This window comes from Alligator sinensis, unplaced genomic scaffold (genome assembly GCF_000455745.1).
Source record: "Alligator sinensis unplaced genomic scaffold, ASM45574v1 scaffold1130_1, whole genome shotgun sequence".
NCBI lineage: Eukaryota > Metazoa > Chordata > Crocodylia > Alligatoridae > Alligator > Alligator sinensis.
This window is the reverse complement of record NW_005842358.1, coordinates 110,220-128,776: the sequence shown is the minus strand read 5'-3', so window position 1 is coordinate 128,776 and position 18,557 is coordinate 110,220. Positions and strand designations below refer to the sequence as shown.

At 45.4% G+C, this 18,557-nt stretch overlaps 1 protein-coding gene across 4 annotated transcripts in view; it reads left to right on the top strand.

Annotated features, from left to right (window-relative positions):
- The window catches only part of ZNF385B (zinc finger protein 385B), a 262,176-nt gene that overhangs the window by 158,382 nt on the left and 85,237 nt on the right, over positions 1-18,557 (top strand). For 3 of the 4 annotated variants that reach the window (XM_006029114.3, XM_006029115.3, XM_006029116.3), the window contains exon 3: positions 16,064-16,174. In XM_006029114.3, the coding sequence (XP_006029176.2) occupies positions 16,064-16,174 (111 nt within the window). Of the gene's footprint in view, positions 1-13,201; positions 13,420-16,063; positions 16,175-18,557 lie in introns of those variants that run through there. The other variant, XM_025210572.1, reaches the window with a different exon arrangement.

Here is an 18,557-nt window from a genome sequence, read left to right as displayed (position 1 = left end):
TGTATCAAAGACACTTTCAGCTCCATCCATCTTTATAGTTTGGCATTTTGCATTATTGCTTTAATGAAAATGTAAATGTGGGTAGCAGAGGTTTAACTAGCAGGGTTTGTGCCCTGGGAAAACCCTGCTAGAGAAAGAAGGTATCACTGAGCACTGGAGGGGAGGGGGTCCCAAGAGTGTTGGGGAGGAGTCTTAGCTGCTCCATCAATTCCCCTGGCTGCTGCCATGGTGATCTAGTCTTCCTGTTCTAGTTGATGCTGCTGTAGCAGTAGTGTAGCCTCTGTGCACCCATTTGTTGCTGCAACAGCAATGATGGTGGAAAGCTGTTGCTGTTGGGATGTGGGCTCCTGGGGGGGACCATCCTGACATCCACACTAAATTGGTGCCCACACTAAATTGGGCTCTTTTATTAATGTCTGATTTTTTGTGTGTTTATTTACAGATTAGAGTTCTCCTGCCTAGTTCCTCTCCTATTCACAGATTTAGGGTCAGATCCTTCGCCCAGAGTATCTCTTCTTTATGAGAGGAGATACTGCTCAACATCATAAGGTGACTTTAGAGTGCCCTTAGTGGGACAGTAGTCATTAGAGGTGTGCGAAACAGGCTATATTCGATTCGGATTTGGCCCGAAATGGGGACAGTGATTTGATTTGTTGATTTGGATCACTGTCCTGATTTGATTTGGCAAAATTCAAATCTGAAGATTATATGCTGATTCAGAGAATCAGCGACTTGGCCATGGACACAGCTTTAAATGTTTTTTCTACATACCTCGAGGTACCAGGTGTGGCTCATGAATGTTGCAGTGGTGGGGAGGATGGAGCATCTGACAGGAGCATGGCCCCCCCCCCCCCCCACGTGCTCAGCAGCAAACCCAGAAGTGGACCAGAAGTACTTCCGGTCCGCTTCCAGGTCTGTCACCAAGCGCGCAGGGGGGTCACCCTGAGCCCCCAGCTTGGTGATTGGCCATGGGAGGACCCCAGGTGCCCCTCCAGACCCAGGAGGCACCAGTTGCCGAGCCAGGGCGGGTGCAGGGGACCCCCTCAGTGTGCTCTCCCATGGACCCGGACCTGGACCAGCAGTGCTTCTGGTCCACTTCTGGGCCTGCTACCAAGCACTGGGGACCCCCCCCCCCCCGGGCTCCTGTGGGACGCCCCATCCGCCCCACCATCGCAGCATTCATGAGCTGCCTAGTATGTTGAGGTATGTAGAAAAAACATTTAAAGGTGTGTCTATGTCCAAATCATTGACTCGTTCCTCATCTCTCCAAATTGATTCGGAGAGTTCTGATTCAATTCAGAGAGACTAAAGGGTCTCCTGATTCGATTCAGATTTGGAGATTCAACCACTGAATTGGGTTGAATCTCTAATGAGTTGAATCAGCAACCAAAACTTTGCGCAGCCGTAGTAGTCATTGCTGCATCATCTACTTCTTGAGCAAGTCAGGAGTCAGGGAGTTGTTGGGGCACTCCTTCAGACAGCAGAATTTAGTTCAGACCTCTGGGGAGGAAAGGTTTGTTCAATCTTCCATCAGCTGCACAATCGGGAGAGACGAAAGAGTGCTTCACCCCATGTTGTAGCTCAGCACCACTAAATGTGAGCTTCTAACATTAAGCCTTCAGATAGGATTGTTGTGATAAATTCTTTTACCTACTTTTGAAATTTAGATATTTTCTTGTCAGAGTCCAGTAGACTCACTGTAACAGGAAAAAGCTCTATTTTCAGTGTATGTTAAATATTTAATATAATGAGATACATTATGAATAAGGATTTGACTTATTGCAAGTCTTCAAAACAGTAAAGTGTTTTCTTTTTTTCAAATTCAAAGGATTTGAATTTGATCTGGAGGCAAAGGGGATTTTTTTTTCTAAAGCTGAGCCATATTCTGAGTAACAGCATCCTTAATAATAAATGCTATGTATAAGTGTTGGTATTTTTCATCCAGAGACTTCAAAGGGCTTTAAACACATTAATTAAGCATCTCTAAAGCTTGGTAGAATTGTTAATATGTTTCCCTATTTTACAGATGAATAACATAAAACAGAGACGTTAAGTAGCTTGCCTAAGGTTACACTGTGGGTCAGTAGAGCCAAACTGCCATATTCCCAGGCTGCCTCTCTGTTTGATTTTATACTTCTAACTTGTCTTAATGCATTTGCATTTCACAGTCCTAAATATTTACCTTGTAGACACTAATGTTATAACAGAGGTGTCAACTGCCTGAGCTAAAAGAAAAGCTGTCAATTTAATACTCTCAAAGTGAATGCAACTTACTGTTAAAAAAAAAAAAAAAAAGGAACCTGTAACCTCAAATAGTACGGATTTGTTGTCTCCCCTTTCCCCATCTTCAGCAGTTTCCAGTTACTTATATCAGATGCAAATCATTGTTTATTTCTTTAGTTGAAAATATTAAAATATTATACCTCTACTATAAACAGATCAGGATAGCTGCCTGAATACCATTGTTCAGTTAGTATCTGTATTACAAACCCACCATTTTTGGGGACCAGTGCTCCCAGTCTGTGGGAAAACTGTGTAAGAGATGTGAGCATCAGTCCCTTATCTTCCCTTTGGAGTTTTCTCATTCTTCCTTTATTTCAACCAGGATTGTTCGAAAAATCGGATAGGATTTTCAGCGTACTATAAATTATCCTCTCTTTTGCATTTATTTTTACAGAAGAAAGCGAAATGTGTGTGTAGCAAAGTGCTGCCAAGATTTCACCCACTGAATAACAAACAAAAGATATTTTAATGCTTTTTGAATGCACATGAAAGTAATGAAGTAGGTTTGGATTGAAGAAACACCAAAAATATCCAAGAAATTGTAAAATAATCCAGTAAACTTCATTTTCTCAACCTTCTTCTCTCTGTGGCCCTTTAAAGACATACTCCCATGCTTGGATGTTTCTTAACCTTCATTAAATGTCATTGCTGGAGAGAAGGAAAAAGAGGGAATGGAAAGGCAATCTAGTTTTAGATGACAGCTCTTTGGGCTTTTTTATTAATGTCTGATTTTTTGTGTGTGTTTTCAGACAAAAGGAAAACACACACAAAAGGGAAAAGGAGAAAGGATAGCAAAAGTTCAGAAAATGTAGCTTTTGTGTCTGATCATAGTACACATCCTGAAAGACCACAATTACAGAACATGGGGCACTATTCAGTTTAGTCGCGATTTACTTGCATTGCTCTGAAAGCCTTTCTTTTGCCAGGCTTGTCAGAGGCAACATTTCATTGAGATCAGGCTTTTGAGAGTCACTTTAGGCCTGCCAAATAGGACCCTGCATAGTATTTGCAAGATTAGATTTGCCTAAGCCAAATACTAATTAGAAGACTAAAAGAAAGAGCCAGAAGGAGCTTTTCAAGGCATAAGCATAAAGATTCTGACCTCATATAGTTGCTTTCTCCTCATCTTGTTGGTCAAGGTAAAAGACCAGGGTCAGGTAAAAGAAGGACCAAAAATGATGGTATGTCAACAGAGGATGCCATCCTCAGGCCAGGATGGCGGAGAAGGATTAATGATAAAGATGATGATGATCATTGGCGCTCAGTACAATTCTGTAGCTAAAAAGGTTAACAGAATCTTTGGATGAAGAAGAAAGGGAACATTGACTAAAAGAAGAGAAGTAATATTATAGCACTGGTGAGAATATTGTGTCCATTTCTGGTGCCCACACCCATAACCCCCTCCCCCCCACACATGCACACAATCCACCCACAAACTCTGCATCCACCCCCGTGCACACACCCACCCAAAAAAAACACATCTACAAATCCTACACCCACCCCTACAGACACCCACTCCCCTACATCCCTTTCTTCCCCAAATCCCCCCCACAAATCTCACACCCTGCATGCCCAGCCACCAGATGGGATGGAACCTGCTGGCAGGAGCTGCAGCTACAGGAGTAACTGCCACACTGCAGCCCTGCCCCGTGCCCACACCAGTGTTGAGACATGTGGCCTCAGCCTAGGGGGTTCCTGTTCCAAGGAACCACTTGGGGGGGTGTGATGGGTCAGGGCTAGGGGTGGAGATAGCAGCAGGGGTCTGCGTGCGTGTGTGTTTGTGTGTGAGAGAGAGAGATGGGGGTTGGGCATGGGGGAGATGCTCCAGGTAGCAGAGGCCCCCAGAGCCAGGCTTAGAGCCTCCCTGACCCACTAGAGCAGCCTGTGCAGGGGGAGGATGGCCTAGAATGGAGGGGGCTTGCCCAGCCTAGTCCCCGAGCCCCAGTCAAGGGCATCCCAGGAACAGCATGAGAATTGCTGAGCCCTGGGCACAGGCACAGGGAGCAGAACAGTAAGGGCTGGCACTACTCAGAGCCACAAAGCAGTGGGTGGGACCAGGGCTATCCCTGGGGGATGAACCGGGGCAACTGCCCCAGGCCCCGTGCTTTGGGGGGCCCCACGAAGTGGGGTGGAGCAAAGGTGGCATGGAGCTGGGTGGAGCGGTGGCTCCGCATCCAGCCACTCGCTACCTCTCCCCACCCCTCCTGCTGCCGATGCCACTGGCAATGACAGCAGCAGCAGCTTCTTTGGGTCTGGGGCCATGGGATCGGATTGGGGGTGGGGCCCCACATGGGCTGATTACAGCAGGTCACAGCCAGGTAGATAGCACAGTCCCTGCTGCCAGACTGTTGCAATGGGTAGCGCAGGGGTCAGCAACCCCCGGCACGTGTGCCAAGCGTGGCACATGAGACCATTTTGCTAGGCACACCACTGCCAGCCTGGCTTCTAGGCAGCTGCTGCCAGCTACAAAGTCCGGGCTGCTCTCAGCAGGCAGCTGGGTGGTTGCAAGCCCTGCTGCAAGCAAAGCAGGCTCCATGGTTGGCAGCAGCTACCCAGAGCCTGGGCCAGCTGCAGCCAGAAGGCTGCAAACATCTGCTCCAGGCTCCGGCATTAGCTCCATACTGGCGGGTATACGCACGCCTCAGAGTGGACGGTAGGTGAACGGCCTGAGGCAGCACAACCCCAGCTTCTCCCCCACTGCTGTCACAGAGCTGACGACTGGGCTCTGGAGCCTGGCATAGCTGTTTGTAGCCAGCCTGGGCTCTGGGCAGCTGCAGCAAGCAGTGGGCAGGCTGCAAACAGCTGCGCCAGGCTCCACAGCCCCAGCATCAGCTCTATGCTGGTGGTGACTGCATTTGTACCTCAGAGCGGACAGAAGGAGGGCTGTGCTGCCTCAGGCCCTATCCCCACCATCCACTCTGAGGCACGCTTGCATCCACCAGAATGGAGCTGATGCCAGAGCCTGGAGCAGCTATTTGCAGCCTCCCAGCTGCAGCTAGCCGAGGCTCTGGTAGCTGCTGCCAACCACGGAGCCCAGGCTGCTTGCATCAGGGCTTGCAGCTGAGCCCGCCTGACTCCCACCTGCTCTGAGCCCAGCCCCAACCCAGCCCCCTACCAGGATGAGGCTGGCACTGCCCCTTGCCATGAACACTGCACCTTTTGCGGGCTTAGCTGTGCAGGGTGGGTGAGTGGTTGGGATGATGAGTAGGCTCGACACTGGGCCCTTGGCCGGCTGCACTGCAGCCTGGGGGCTGTCTCCCCGAGGAAGCACAGGGGCTCTGGCGGGACCAGGACATTGTTGGGTTGGACTTTGTCCAGTGGCCCAGGAGTCTGGCTCCATGCGCCTGCACATCTGGTTCTGTGTGTTTGTCTGGCTCTGTCTGGTTCTGTGTGTGCACACGTGTCTGGTTCTGGATGTGTGTGTCCATTTGTCTGTTCTGGGTGTGTTCTGGTTCTCTGTGTTTGTGCACGTGGTTCTCTGTGTGGATATGTGTGTGTCTGGTTCTCTCTCTGCTCTCCTTTCTCTCTCTCTCTCTCCCTCCCTCTCTCTCTCTCTTATTTGTGTCCTTTTTCTCTCTCTCATTGCAACATGCTCAACAAAAAGGGAATACACAAGAACAAAGGCAACATTTAGGATTATTAGATATACTAATATGCAGTGCATCCTGCCATGTATTCCCCCCCCCCTGCCCCCCACCAATTTTGTTTTTCTGACATGTTGGCACTCCCGTACCTTCCAAGGTAGACATTGTGGGTTTTTTGGCACTCTGGCCAAAAAATGTTGCCTACCTCTGGGGTAGAGGGTGCAGGGGCCATTCTGGGTTAGGACTGCTTCAGCAGTCCAGCTGGTACAAGGGGCTAGTGTCCCCAAATACCAACTGACTGGGCCTCAAGCTCCCTGAGCTGCTCGCCAGGGCAGCTTTTTATACTGGTGGGGCCAGCACAGTGCTGGCTCTAGCCTCTAGCTCCCCCTGGCTGAAGATCTGGGAGGAGCTGGGCAGGGTCAGTTTGCCTCGTGGCACAATTTGCCCCACACAAAAGTACATGTTCAGGCACATGTTGTGCTGAAGCACAAAACTCTGGCACAAATTTGTGCCATTGCTATTTGAGCTGCTGCAAGTGTGGACATAATTAAAAAATGAGAAAGTCCTACTTTAAAATTCCAGAAAGAAATTATTAAGAATTCAAGCTACTGATTTATCCTCAGCTCTTCTTTCTTCTGTGTCACCATGAGGCATCGATCATACACAGAGCCCCCTGTAGGAATGCAGGAAAAGAAGTATAGTTAGGATCAAGCAGAAATTGGAACTCTGAATTTTCTCTCTTCATGCGTTTATGTTAGGCCCTTTATATTTTTAATGCAACTTTGCATGCATTCCTGTACTATCTAAAACATCAGAAAGTAGACAGTAGTGATTTACTAGAACTTTTTTAAAGTGTGTCACCTTATTAAAATGCTTTGGCCAGTAGAAAGTTCCAGTGTATGAAGTTATGGCCCCCTGACCATTATTCCCCAACAACACTGGGAGTTGGGGGGTTGATAAATCAGTCTGAACTGATTGGATGGAGAGCTGAAGCACCTGGGTATTATGTTAATTCAGACCAGCTCTGCACCATCTTTACTATGAGGCTAAGTACAGAGTCAAAAAGCCTGCAGCTGAATCAGTTAAATCTTCTCAAGTTAGTCTAAGCTGCATAGATTGAACCAATAAGCAAATTAATTGACATTCAGTTTTGATTCTGGAAATACAGCCACATGCCTCCAGTGGTTCCGGGCAGAAGCCAAGAGAGTGCTAGAGCGGGGGTGGGCAATTATTTTGGGCGGAGGGCCGCTTACTGGGTTTTGGCATGCCATCAAGGACCACATGGGTAGCCCCACCCCTTGACAGGTGACCTGCTTCCTGGTCACCATCTTGGGACCAGAAGTCCTGCCCCCTGACCTTTGCCACCAGAAGTTCCTCCCTGTGCCTCCTGGAGTTACTCCTTTCATTAATTTCATTTCAAAAAATATTTTTGTCCTGATTTACATGAGTTTGTGTAGTGTACATAGAGGCGATAGTATAATAGGTTAAAATGAAGTCTTACTCTTGTATATTGTGGTGGGGTGTGGGTAGGAGGGTGGGTATAGGGGTGTGTGTGTGATTTGTGGGGGGGGTGGATAGGTATGAATGTGTGGGGTCTGGGTGGATATGGGTTTTGTGCGGAGCTGTGAGTATGTGTGGGGAGGGTGGCTGGGGAGAGTTGTGGCTTACATGGAGAGGGACGGTTTGCCTACAGCCCACCACCGCCCCCAGCAGGCAGAGCCCCCGCCAGTGCTCCTGCAAACTCAGGCTCTGCACTCCTGCCACTTATGGCCCTAGAGCACTCATATGGGCCCCATGCTCCCGCTTGCTGCCACTTGCCCCCAGTCTGCCAATGCTGCCATTCTCCTGCTGCTTCCCCATCCTGCCCTCTCCCCGCTCCGGCACCACATCCTTGCTGCTACTGCAGTCCTGGTGCTGCAGCTGTGAACCACGTGATACTGGAGCACAGCAGGTGGGGGGAAGGGGCAGCAAGGAGGCACACAGAGCTCAGCGACAGCTGGGTGAGAGCACAGGGCCGTGCCGGTGCACCAGGGCCAGTGCCGGTGGGGCTCAGAGCAGGGCAGCAGTAGCATGGGGCCTGGGCTGGCAGCGGCTCTGTGGAGCTGGGCTGCATTGCTCAAGCAGGGAGAGGAGGGGAGCCAGCCCGGCTCCATAGAACCCCTGCCAGCCTAGGCCCTGTGCTCCTGCGGCCCCGCTCTGGGCCCCGCTGGTGCTGGCCCCAGTACACCAGTGCAGACTCTGCACTCCCACCCAGCTGTCACTGTGCTCCACACACCCACTTGCTGTCCCTTCCCCTGCCTGCCATAGCCATTTCCCCTCCCACCCGCCTGGCACCATGTGGTTCCCAGCTACAGCACCAGGACCATAGGAGCCGGCCCAGTAGGTCCTGAGGACTGGGGCAATCACCCATGGTCCTCCCCTGCCTCCCTCCCCCCTCCTCTTATCTGTATTTCCCTTGGTTCAGGGAGGCAGGAACAGTCTCAGGCCAGAAGCCTCCAGCAGCCCCTGTTAGGCAGAGACTTCTGGCTGAGGCTTGGGATGAGAGGTGGGGGCTGAAGGGGGGTGGGGCCAGGCTGGACTTGCTGCTGTGACTGTTTAGCTCTGCCGCCAGCTCTTTGTGGGTCCTACTGCCCCTGGCTGCAGTCATCTTTGGCAGGCAGCCAGGGGCAAATAAATATTACATTTTTTAAATTTTGGGGGGCCCCGCGGGCCAGATACAATGGTCTGGCAGGCCAGATTCAGCCTGCAGGCTGTATTTTGCCTGCCTCTGTGCTAGAGCATGTCTCCCTGCTCATCTGGAGCAGACAGCTTGGGCCAAGGCTTTCCTCCCTCCGCTGCCCCCTGCAAGGAAGTGTTTGTGAGGGAGGTGCAAAGCATCCTGGGATGCTGGGGGGCTGTGAGTTAACTTGAATCTGGAGGGGATCTGAGACATAAGTTCAAAAAACTGATTTAACCTGAATCAATTATGTCTGGTACTACATCCCTTCTGGTTGATCTTAAACCAGTTTGGGCCATTTTGAAAGTGGTTTATATACACTTAACTTGTGTTATGTTACAGATTTGAACCAGTTTCTGATCACTTATACTGGTTTATGTGTAATTTCTGTCCCTAGCTTACGTGTTTGCATAGTAGTTATCAGAATTGCACCTACAAGGGATCCATCATGGGGAAGCTTTCATTGTTAGTGATATTGATCCTTAATTTCTACCCCAAGCAGTTTGCCACCGTGAGCGTAAGGTTTGCAAATTTCTCCATTCCTGCAGGTGGAAAGACCAAGAACTATATTTAAAAAAATTACTATTGCAAGGTTAAAGGCCTCCCCTCCCCACAAGTAAAATCCTGACCTCAATTAAATAAATGGGAATTATGTACTTATCATTAAATGAGACCAGATTTCACTTTCAGTGCTTAGATTATTATGCATAATTGAGACCTAAAATCACATAACAACTATAAAAAAGGAGCTATAAAAATAGAAGCAGCCCTTAGTGAGGTCACAAGTTTATGACCAGAACCATACAATTAGGAGTTTACTGTGCTTTCTATTATAATTAGCCATTCTCATGTTCATAGAGTCAGCTGCTTGGAATCTGGAGGAGGTTCTCTTCTGGCTCAGATCCCAGTCATTTATATTTGTATGGATTTTCTGAGTCCACAACACTGTGGCATACACCAAGCTAGCCAGGCAGGATAACTACAGCAAGAAGTGTTGACAGTATTTTCACAATACAGAAACAGTATGAGTCAGCAGAGTTGACTCAAGGGTTTCTGATAATATAACATGAACAAGAAAAAATATAAAAATACACTTGTCAGTTGAACAGTAAATTATGCTTGACTTTGACCCAGTGAAAAAGATGATAGCAAAGTTTCTGTAAGCATGAATGCAAGTTACATACCATAAATTGTAATAAATACGGTAGATGTATATATTTGTAACTTATTCTTCTATATTTGCATGCTGCTATAGTATGTAAGACATCAGACATTTAGTCTGCTAACATTTTTTTTCTTTCTTTTTTCTTTTTTTACACATTTTCTACATTTTTACCATAAATGCATGGTTTTATGCTGAACATATAAAGTGTATGCTCCGTTTTGAATGTGCCTACCAACATATTGGTATTAGTAATCATAATGTGTACAGTTCTGAGAAAGGAGATGGCATAAGGAAGTGTTAATATGGCAGAATTTGAGTTAAGCTCTGTTATGTATAAATTAAGCTCTAGCATGGTGCTTCATAATGACAATATGCCTTACATTGTTTAGGAGGTTTGGAGTTCAAACCTGTAATGATTTTATGTTGTCATAAGTCTTAGGGTTCTAGAAAGATGTTGAAAAACATATTAGATCTGACTAGAAGTCTTGTTTGCCTAATTACTTGTTTTCGATAATAAAAAGTAAAAATAAAAAATTGCAGAGTTGTCTAATGGTTTGGAGAACTATCAGGGTTTAAAATGTTAACTCAGACTGCACCACTGGATAGGTAATAATGTATAAAGTACTTTATCTCATTCAGTTCACAAGTAGGAAATATATATTTATTTATATAAAACACCAGGGCTGATTGTATATTCATTTTCTCAGTTGAAGAGAACTATTTTTCCGTACACACAGCAGCAGGGGAGAAAGGACACTCCTGGCCACTTCCATTTTTTTACAGCTGCTTCTGGGTTAGCAGTGTATAGTCTACAACACTTTCAACTCCTTTGCGCCTATTCAAAAACATGTAGTGTACTTACAGACATTTCGTGAAGTTAGATCACATTAAAATGGCCACCAGATCTTTGTTTGGACTTCACACTTAGATGTCTACTTAGGCCAATCTAAGTGTGAACTGTACAGAGGTTCCAGGAAGGTTAGATCGGTCAAAAGATGACCGACCCAATCTAATTGGACTATACCTTGTAGGTGCACTAAGTTAGATTGGGTACAGGTAAACTGATCTAACTGAACTTCTGTACACACTCCCAGTGCAGCCCTGGGGCTGGAAAAGCCCAACCGCTGGCCCTAGCACTAGTGCTATGCTTCGCGTACCCTCCCCCTGCTGGCATTGAGTTATTTTTAGCCCCCCAGCCCTTCCCTCCACCCCCAGCAGAGCAGCCAGGCCTAGGAGTGGTTTACAGGATTGGGGGTAGTTTGGCAGCATTGCAAGCCTCTCCAATCCTTCCAGTCCCCCTAAACCCTACCCCCACATGGACCCCAGTAGCCCCACTGATCCTCCTAAGCTCCCCAGTAGATCCTACCAACCCCCCAATCCTGTCAACTCCCCCCCCCCGTGGACCCCACTCATTCCCTCAATCCCCCCCACAGACCCCAATAGCCTCCTGATTCCCCATCCCACCCCTCCCTCTACCCCAGTGTACCTTAGATCAGGCTCCTGGCATCTATCTAATTACTGAGTTAGACTGAGGGACCATTTTTAATCTGATCTAACCCCCAAACTTCTAGCTGTAGTGTCTGTACAAAGCCACAGTTCACAAACACTTGTATATAACATAACTCTGTATTTGGCTGAAGGTCTCTATCCTAATGTACAGCAAATACAAATATAGGAGGTTTAAAAACTAGATGGCATTATTGAAATTTCTTCTTTCCTATGGCATCAGATATCAGCTTTCAAAGCTATGAGTCGCTGTCTGGTATTATTGCTCCATGTGCAGATTCCATCTGCTCCCTCTGGGCATTTGTAAAGATTGCAGCTTTTGACCAAGCGCCGTGCTATTTGTTGGATGCCACATTTACACAGGGGGCTGACCAAGATGTTCATGTTATGAAGTGTTGTTTTGAAGCATCCATATCCAAATCTTAGCTTGTTCAGCTTGATCCAGGCTTCTCTGTGCCCAACGGGGGACTCACTTCGTGTTGGTATAAAGTGCTGTAGGAATAGATCCGACCTTTCCCAGAGGTTGTCCCACTACCCTTGCTGCCCATAGACTTGGTCTTTATTCCTGTGAGTCACACTGTTTTGCAAGTGAGTAATCAATATTGATGAAGGCAGGAAGAGTTGGGATTTGGAGAGGCAAAAAGTTGAATCATTTAGGTGAGAGGATAAAGGACGTGAGTGCAGTTTTCACCTCAGGGCAAGTAGGGGCAGTGGTGATCATGGCTGTGTTACACATGTAGGGATGGACAGGTTTGCAGACATAGATGGGGATTAAAAGAAAGTGTTCAAAGACAAGGTTAGCTCCAACACTAGTCACTAGAAAAATTGCAGATATCGCTCTATTTTAATGTTTTTCAGCAAGCCCAGATGTCTGTCAGATTTGCCTTATCTCCAATACCTCATTAGTAACAGGCAAACAACGGAAGTTTCCATTCAGATAAGCATCCAGATTCTTATCCAAGCTTCAGAACTACCAGTACTTACTGCAAGAAAGTTGAAACCAGTAAGATCAGGCTAGGTTTGAAATATCATAAACAGCTGTTCCCACAGGATTTGATAGCTAAACTAAGTTCAGAATACTTAGTTTTCCTGCAAAAAGAGGTTCGTTCATGTTTTGGCTAGATTAACTCAGGTTTTCACCCTTCTGAGTTGCATATATTGGATTCCAGGCTGTTTGCAATTTGTGATTATTGCCAAAATACCATAAAATCAGAAGTCCTATTTTATGACAGTAGGGTTTGGAGATACAGTGGAAAAAATAAGAAACCAGTGTTACAGTCTCCTTAAAATTCTAGTAAGTTTTGCTCCCAAGTTTAGATGCTTTCAGTAGGCCATGTCACATAAGGATTGATCCTGTGAGAGTTTGGTATGGCGTCTGGTTAAGTCTGCATTTAATCCATTTGCAATAACAGAATAAATTTGAAAATGTTGTTAAGCTTCAGTATCGCTATCAGCCATCTAACATTGAAAAAATGTTTTGTTTATTTATTATGCATATAGCTAAGATATAGTTAAAAGAAGGCCTACATTTTATATTTTCATTTGTATTTGTAACAGATGTTACATGTAGCATATGTTTAGCTTCTGTGGTTATTTTACTTTACAGAAGGTCTACAGAGCTTCACTGAGTTACAAACGCAAATCAGCAAACAAACCCATTTCTTTCATGACAATATATATATTTAATTTTATTTAGTGGTCAGAGATCAGTTTACTCCACAGCATTAATTGTCTAGCAGACAGGTACTATTTTATTATTCAAACATGCTGTAATCCACCCTAGTTTCTGACATATTTAAAACCTATTAATTGTTAATGTTGCACCTTCTTGAATTCTAATCATGAGGAGACTGCATTCAGTTCTTCTGTTCGGGAAAGATCAGCTGTTCCTCTGGGAATCTTCAGCTGCAGCCTCTGGAGGCACTGTGTGCTGTATTGTTTGAGAGAGTTTGTCCTTGTGCTGCTACATCTGTTTGAAACTGAGACTTTCTGCATAGTCTGCATTGTATTTCTTGAACTACCAATTGCTTAAAGTTAATGCTGTGGATTATCATCAAGAGCACACAGGAGAATCACTGATGGTTTCTTTTTACAAGGGTTCTGCAGACAGTAGTGTTTCTTTGGCTGCTCCTTTTTCCTGATCTCAGACACTTCAAATGGTTGAGGTACTTTTTATCGTTATTCTGTTTTGTTCTAGACTAGCAAATTGAGCAATTAGCAGTTTAATTTAAAAAGTGAAAGAATAACTTTGTGTAAAAATAATGCCTGCTAATAATGCCTTGAAAGCACAGAAATATTTCAGGTCAAATATTTAAATCTCAATGGTTTGCTAACAAATTTTATGCAGGGGCATATACTAAATGTAGTATTGTGATATTGAAGTTCTGCTAGAATATTATTGCATATTGCATGATCAGAAAGCTTGTAGACAGAAATTCAGTAACTTGTATTTTAAATTATCATTCTGTTACAGTAAGTTTTTTATGTTAAATGAGGAACTGAGTGATACAGTGCAGAAACAGGAATTGTTGTTTTGCTAACTGCTATTTAATTTGGCGAATTTATTTCTCATCTTGTTTTTCTTGTGTTGCCTTTAAGCATTGGCATTATATTCTAGAAACATTGGAAGGGTTTTTCCATTTCTTATTCAAGCTTAATTTGTAATGTTTTCATGTTGGTCTTCATTTGAATAAAGCAATCTATTCTAGTCCAACTGTTTCTGTTTTTTAATTATCTTTCCTAGCATGACTTTTTAAGTCTGTCACCTGACAGAATCTAATGTCAAAAGCCTGTACAATTAAACCAAATTTACAAAAATAATAAATATTAACTGAGAGGTTTACAAGACCTTACATTTCAATTAAAAGGAAGGGGGAACCCCTGCAGATATTCCCCTAGACATTCAAAAGGATATGAATCTTTTATTTAACCTTGGAAGTTACTCTTCACTTTCAAGGTTAAAGGAAAGATTCATATTCTCTTGTATAGACAGCTAAACTACATGCTTCTGTTTCATTTGTTTGTGTCTGTGTGTGCATGCCCATGTGTGCATGCATGTACAGCTTTCTACAATGATAATCTTCCTTAATTTCTTTATCCAGAACCATTAAAGATTCAGTAAGGAAAAATTAAGATATTTTCCTTCAGCTACAGAAAATCTGAAATAAGCTAAAGCACTGCAAAAGCCTTGTCTAAAGAGTCATTCATTCAAACCCTCCCTCCTCCTTATTAGTAAATTAATTTTAGCCACATACATGTTTAGCATCATCCTGGTCCACAGAACTAGATTTGGCTCCAAGTCATACCTTACCATGAAGCACCCTGGTTAAGACTGCAAAATAGCCTGTAGAAAAGATATAACCTTCTACTAAATTGAATCTCCTGTGCTGATAAGACAAACAGGGTTAGAAATAACACACTCTTCATTCATTGTAGATAACCATTTTCTCCTTCATTCATTCCAGAATCCATGTCTTAAATAAATAAAAATCATAACTAAACATGCATAGTTGTTAGATATATAATTTTCAATTGTTTGCACAAGGTGGTTTATTTTGATCTGTATTGGAGCCTCTGGGTGCTAAATATCATATGCTCTTTCCCCTCAATTCATCAAGAATTTGAAGAGGTACTGGTGGAGCTTTCTGGAATCCCAAGTTTTTCTGAGTTAATGAAGGAGATTGACTAGGTATTGGTAGCCACTAGAAGAGATTTCATTAGTTCCCAATTCCTGAGAATTTTCTTCTCATAGCTGGTTGTCTTTTGGTTTGAGTTTTAAGTTTGTCAGATCACCTAAGCATTAAGGCATTTTCTCAAGTATGGTGAATGCTATACCTTTAACTGTTGCAAACACTTCCCTACATAGTATTCATAACTTGAATATTCTCTTGGTTTGTACCACACATCAGTTCTATTTTGGAAATCTTTGGGGAATATGAGTCAGTTTTCCCAGGCCAGGGAGTAAAAAATCTCCTCTCACAAAGATGCCTCCATGAGAGATTTTTTTCAACTTAATTTGTGAGTGAATGAAGTGAATGAGAAGCTGCTACCTACCCATTGCCACTTGCAATGCCTTTTCTCATCCCTCAGAACTGGGCTTGAGAAAAGGCCCTGTGGAGTGTTATAACAAATGGGATTTCTTTAGTAACTGTTATTTTTTGGGTAGCCTATTTTCCATAGCCAGCAAGCTACTGAAGGGTGAGCAACAGGAATATACAATCAAGGAATATAAGTCCTCTCTTCAAAGTGGGAAAAATAGCTTTAACATTTCTTTCTTTCTTCGAACAACCCACGATTCTTATCTTTAACTTTAAAAGACAGTTTAGCAATGATCACAGTCTAAATGTACCACATAATTCATTTCTTGAGTTTACAGTCATTAAAAAAAACCTGAGTCTCTTATCTTCCCCTTGTTTTTCAGGAATGTTGATATTTTTCCCTAGAAAGAAAGAGAAAAAACAAATGTTAGTGCTTTGTTTCTAATAGTGATGGTTTTAATGCCTGTTGAAGAAGCAAATGTTACATTTTATGGGTTTCCTACCTCTGGATTACAGCAGCAGTGTTCTCAAGGAGTGGAGCATATGCTGTGGTCTAGTAGGTGAAACAGCTTCTGAACCTCCTTTTTTGCAAGCCTGGCATGCTACAAATTCTCTAACCCAAATTAAATCTAATCATTTCCTTTAGGAGTTTTTTAAAATACAGTTCCCTCTTGTTTATTGGAAAAGAGGAATTTCCAGGAGGAAAGTGTTATTTTGAGCCTCTCCCATCCTTTTTACTGTTCTATGAAATATTTTATTATTTGCTCTACAGATGGATCCTGTGCAAAAAGCAGTCATAAACCACACGTTTGGAGTGTCCATTCCCCCAAAGAAGAAACAAGTGATTTCCTGTAATGTCTGTCAGCTTCGTTTCAACTCCGATGTGAGTATCTCTTATTTTTCATTCCTACCTGTATTTTTTTTCTTAGTGGTAGGCATATTTAATCCACATATCCTTTCCCAATTAAAACCTCTACAGTAAAAGTACAAGATGAACAGCAAGACCAGGCTCATAAGTCACACCTGCTTTTCTGGGATTTAATGCTAGATAATGTTGTCAAGGTTCAGGAAAGCACCACTTCAGGACAATACTTAAGCACGTGTTTTTTGATTTAACACGTGCCTGAGTTTTTGTGGGGCTTGAATTCCCTAGAGCAAGGGTTGTCAACCAGGGGTACGCATACCCCTGGGGGTACTTGGGAGTGGCCCAGAGAAGCAGGGGTACTTGGGAAGTGGCAGTGCAGGGGGCAGGGCCACCACCACCATCCATCACTCCACATTGCCACCACATGCCACTTCCCCACACCCAAGTAGCCCCACTATTCTCTGCCAGCGGCTTTGCATCTGGCTGACATGGGAAGGGCGGGATTGTTGATGGCCAGCCGGATGGGAAGCCAGAGTGCAGAGAAGTGAGGGTACCTGAAAAAAGGTGGTGGGGGGGTCAAGGCTGCCACCATCCATCACTCCGTGCCCACTGCCATGTGCCGCACACTGCTTTCCTATGCCCAAGTATCCCCGCTTCTCTGTGCCGCTGGCTTTGCGTGTGGCCAGCCATCAGCACCCCTGGTGCACACCCCCGGTGCTGAGTGTATTGTGGGGGGGGGGGCCAGCCACTGCGTGTGAGCTCTCTGCACTGTGCACCGGGGGAGGGGGTGCTGACAGCCGGCCAAACATGAAGCCAGTGGCGCAGAGAAGCGGGGATACTTTAGCATGGGAAAGCAGCACCCACCGGCAACACAGAGTATATAGATGATGGTGGCATGCAAGCTCCCCATGCTGCCACATTTGCCCGTGGGCTCCCGATCCTGGGCCCGGCTCGGCTCCCTCCGTATCCCTGCCCTCCCCTCCCCTCCCATGGCTCTTTCCCCTTCCTTGCAAACTTTCCCGCAGCCGGCTGGGCGGGGGTGGAGGGGTACTGACATCAGCCTGCCCCACCCTCCCCACTCCCCTTCCCCATCACCACTCCGTGCTAAGCAGGAATTCTCCCCTCCCCTCTGCCTTGCTGTGAGATGTCTATATATTAGCTAGCAGACCACATGCTGGCTACAGTCCATGCTGTGGCAGATGGGACAAAGGCAGAATCAACACGTAGCTGGTAATGTCCCTGTTATTTTCTTAATGGGGTGATAAACACTGAGTTAGGGGTGATAAACACTGTGTTATCAATTCCCTTCTGGGCTGCTTCGGGTGTGGGGGGGGGAACCCCTCCATAACCAGAACATCCTGCCAGGGCCTGGCCATGCCCCCCTCTGCTCAATACTGTGGAAGGAAAGAGAGGGCTGCTCTAGTGCCCCCCCCCCGCCGGCTTCTAGCCTGAGCCACTGCAGGCCTATGCCTGCATGTCTTGAATGTCTGTGCAGTTAAAAACAGATTTAGCCTAGCCAGGGTAGACTAACCTGCAAAGATTGAATCAATTCAGACTTTTTGAATGTCTGTCCCTAGCCAAGATGAGTTTTTTCCCCCCAGTCAGCATGGGAGAAAAATTTCCTCTTCTTACATTCACATACAAGGAAGTCCATTATATACATTGCCTGTCAATAAACTGCTGCCAGAAGCATCATGTGTTCAGTAATGGAATCCAACTATGAAGTTGATTGAATGCAGTCAACACAGAGCATAATTATAAAACACATAGCCCATATTGGGCAAATAGACTGATGGGAACTTATCACAAAACTAGTGTAGTCCATCTGAATAAGATACATGACAGTGTTCATTGTGCTCAGTCCGTCTCGGCACCAACTCATTTTTAAGTCATGGTGGGCCACTACACTGAATATATTTTAACTTCCTCCTTACTCCCATAGCTGATCATGATTCAATTAATTGATATGGATCACTGATTCAGTTCATTGAGTTGGATCACTGTCCCAATTGGATTTGGCTGAATCCAAATCTGAAGATTCGATGCTGATTTGGAGAATCAGCGATTCAACCATATACACAACTTTAAATCTTTTTCCTACATACCTTGAGGTACCAGGCAAGGTTTGTGAACACTGTGATGATGGGGCAGATGTAGTGTCCCAGAGGAGCGTGAGGGGCCCCCTGCATGCTCGGTGGTGAACCCAGAAGTGGACTGGAATTACTTCTGGTCCACTTCCAGGTCTGCCACTGAGTGCGTGGGGAGCTCCCCCCACATCCCCCCTAGCTTGGTGATCAGCCATGGGGGGGACCCTGGGTGCTCCCTCAAACCCAGGAGGAACCAGTCACCGAGCCAAGGGGGCACAGGGTGGGGGGGGGGGCCAGCACGCTCCCTGGCAGAT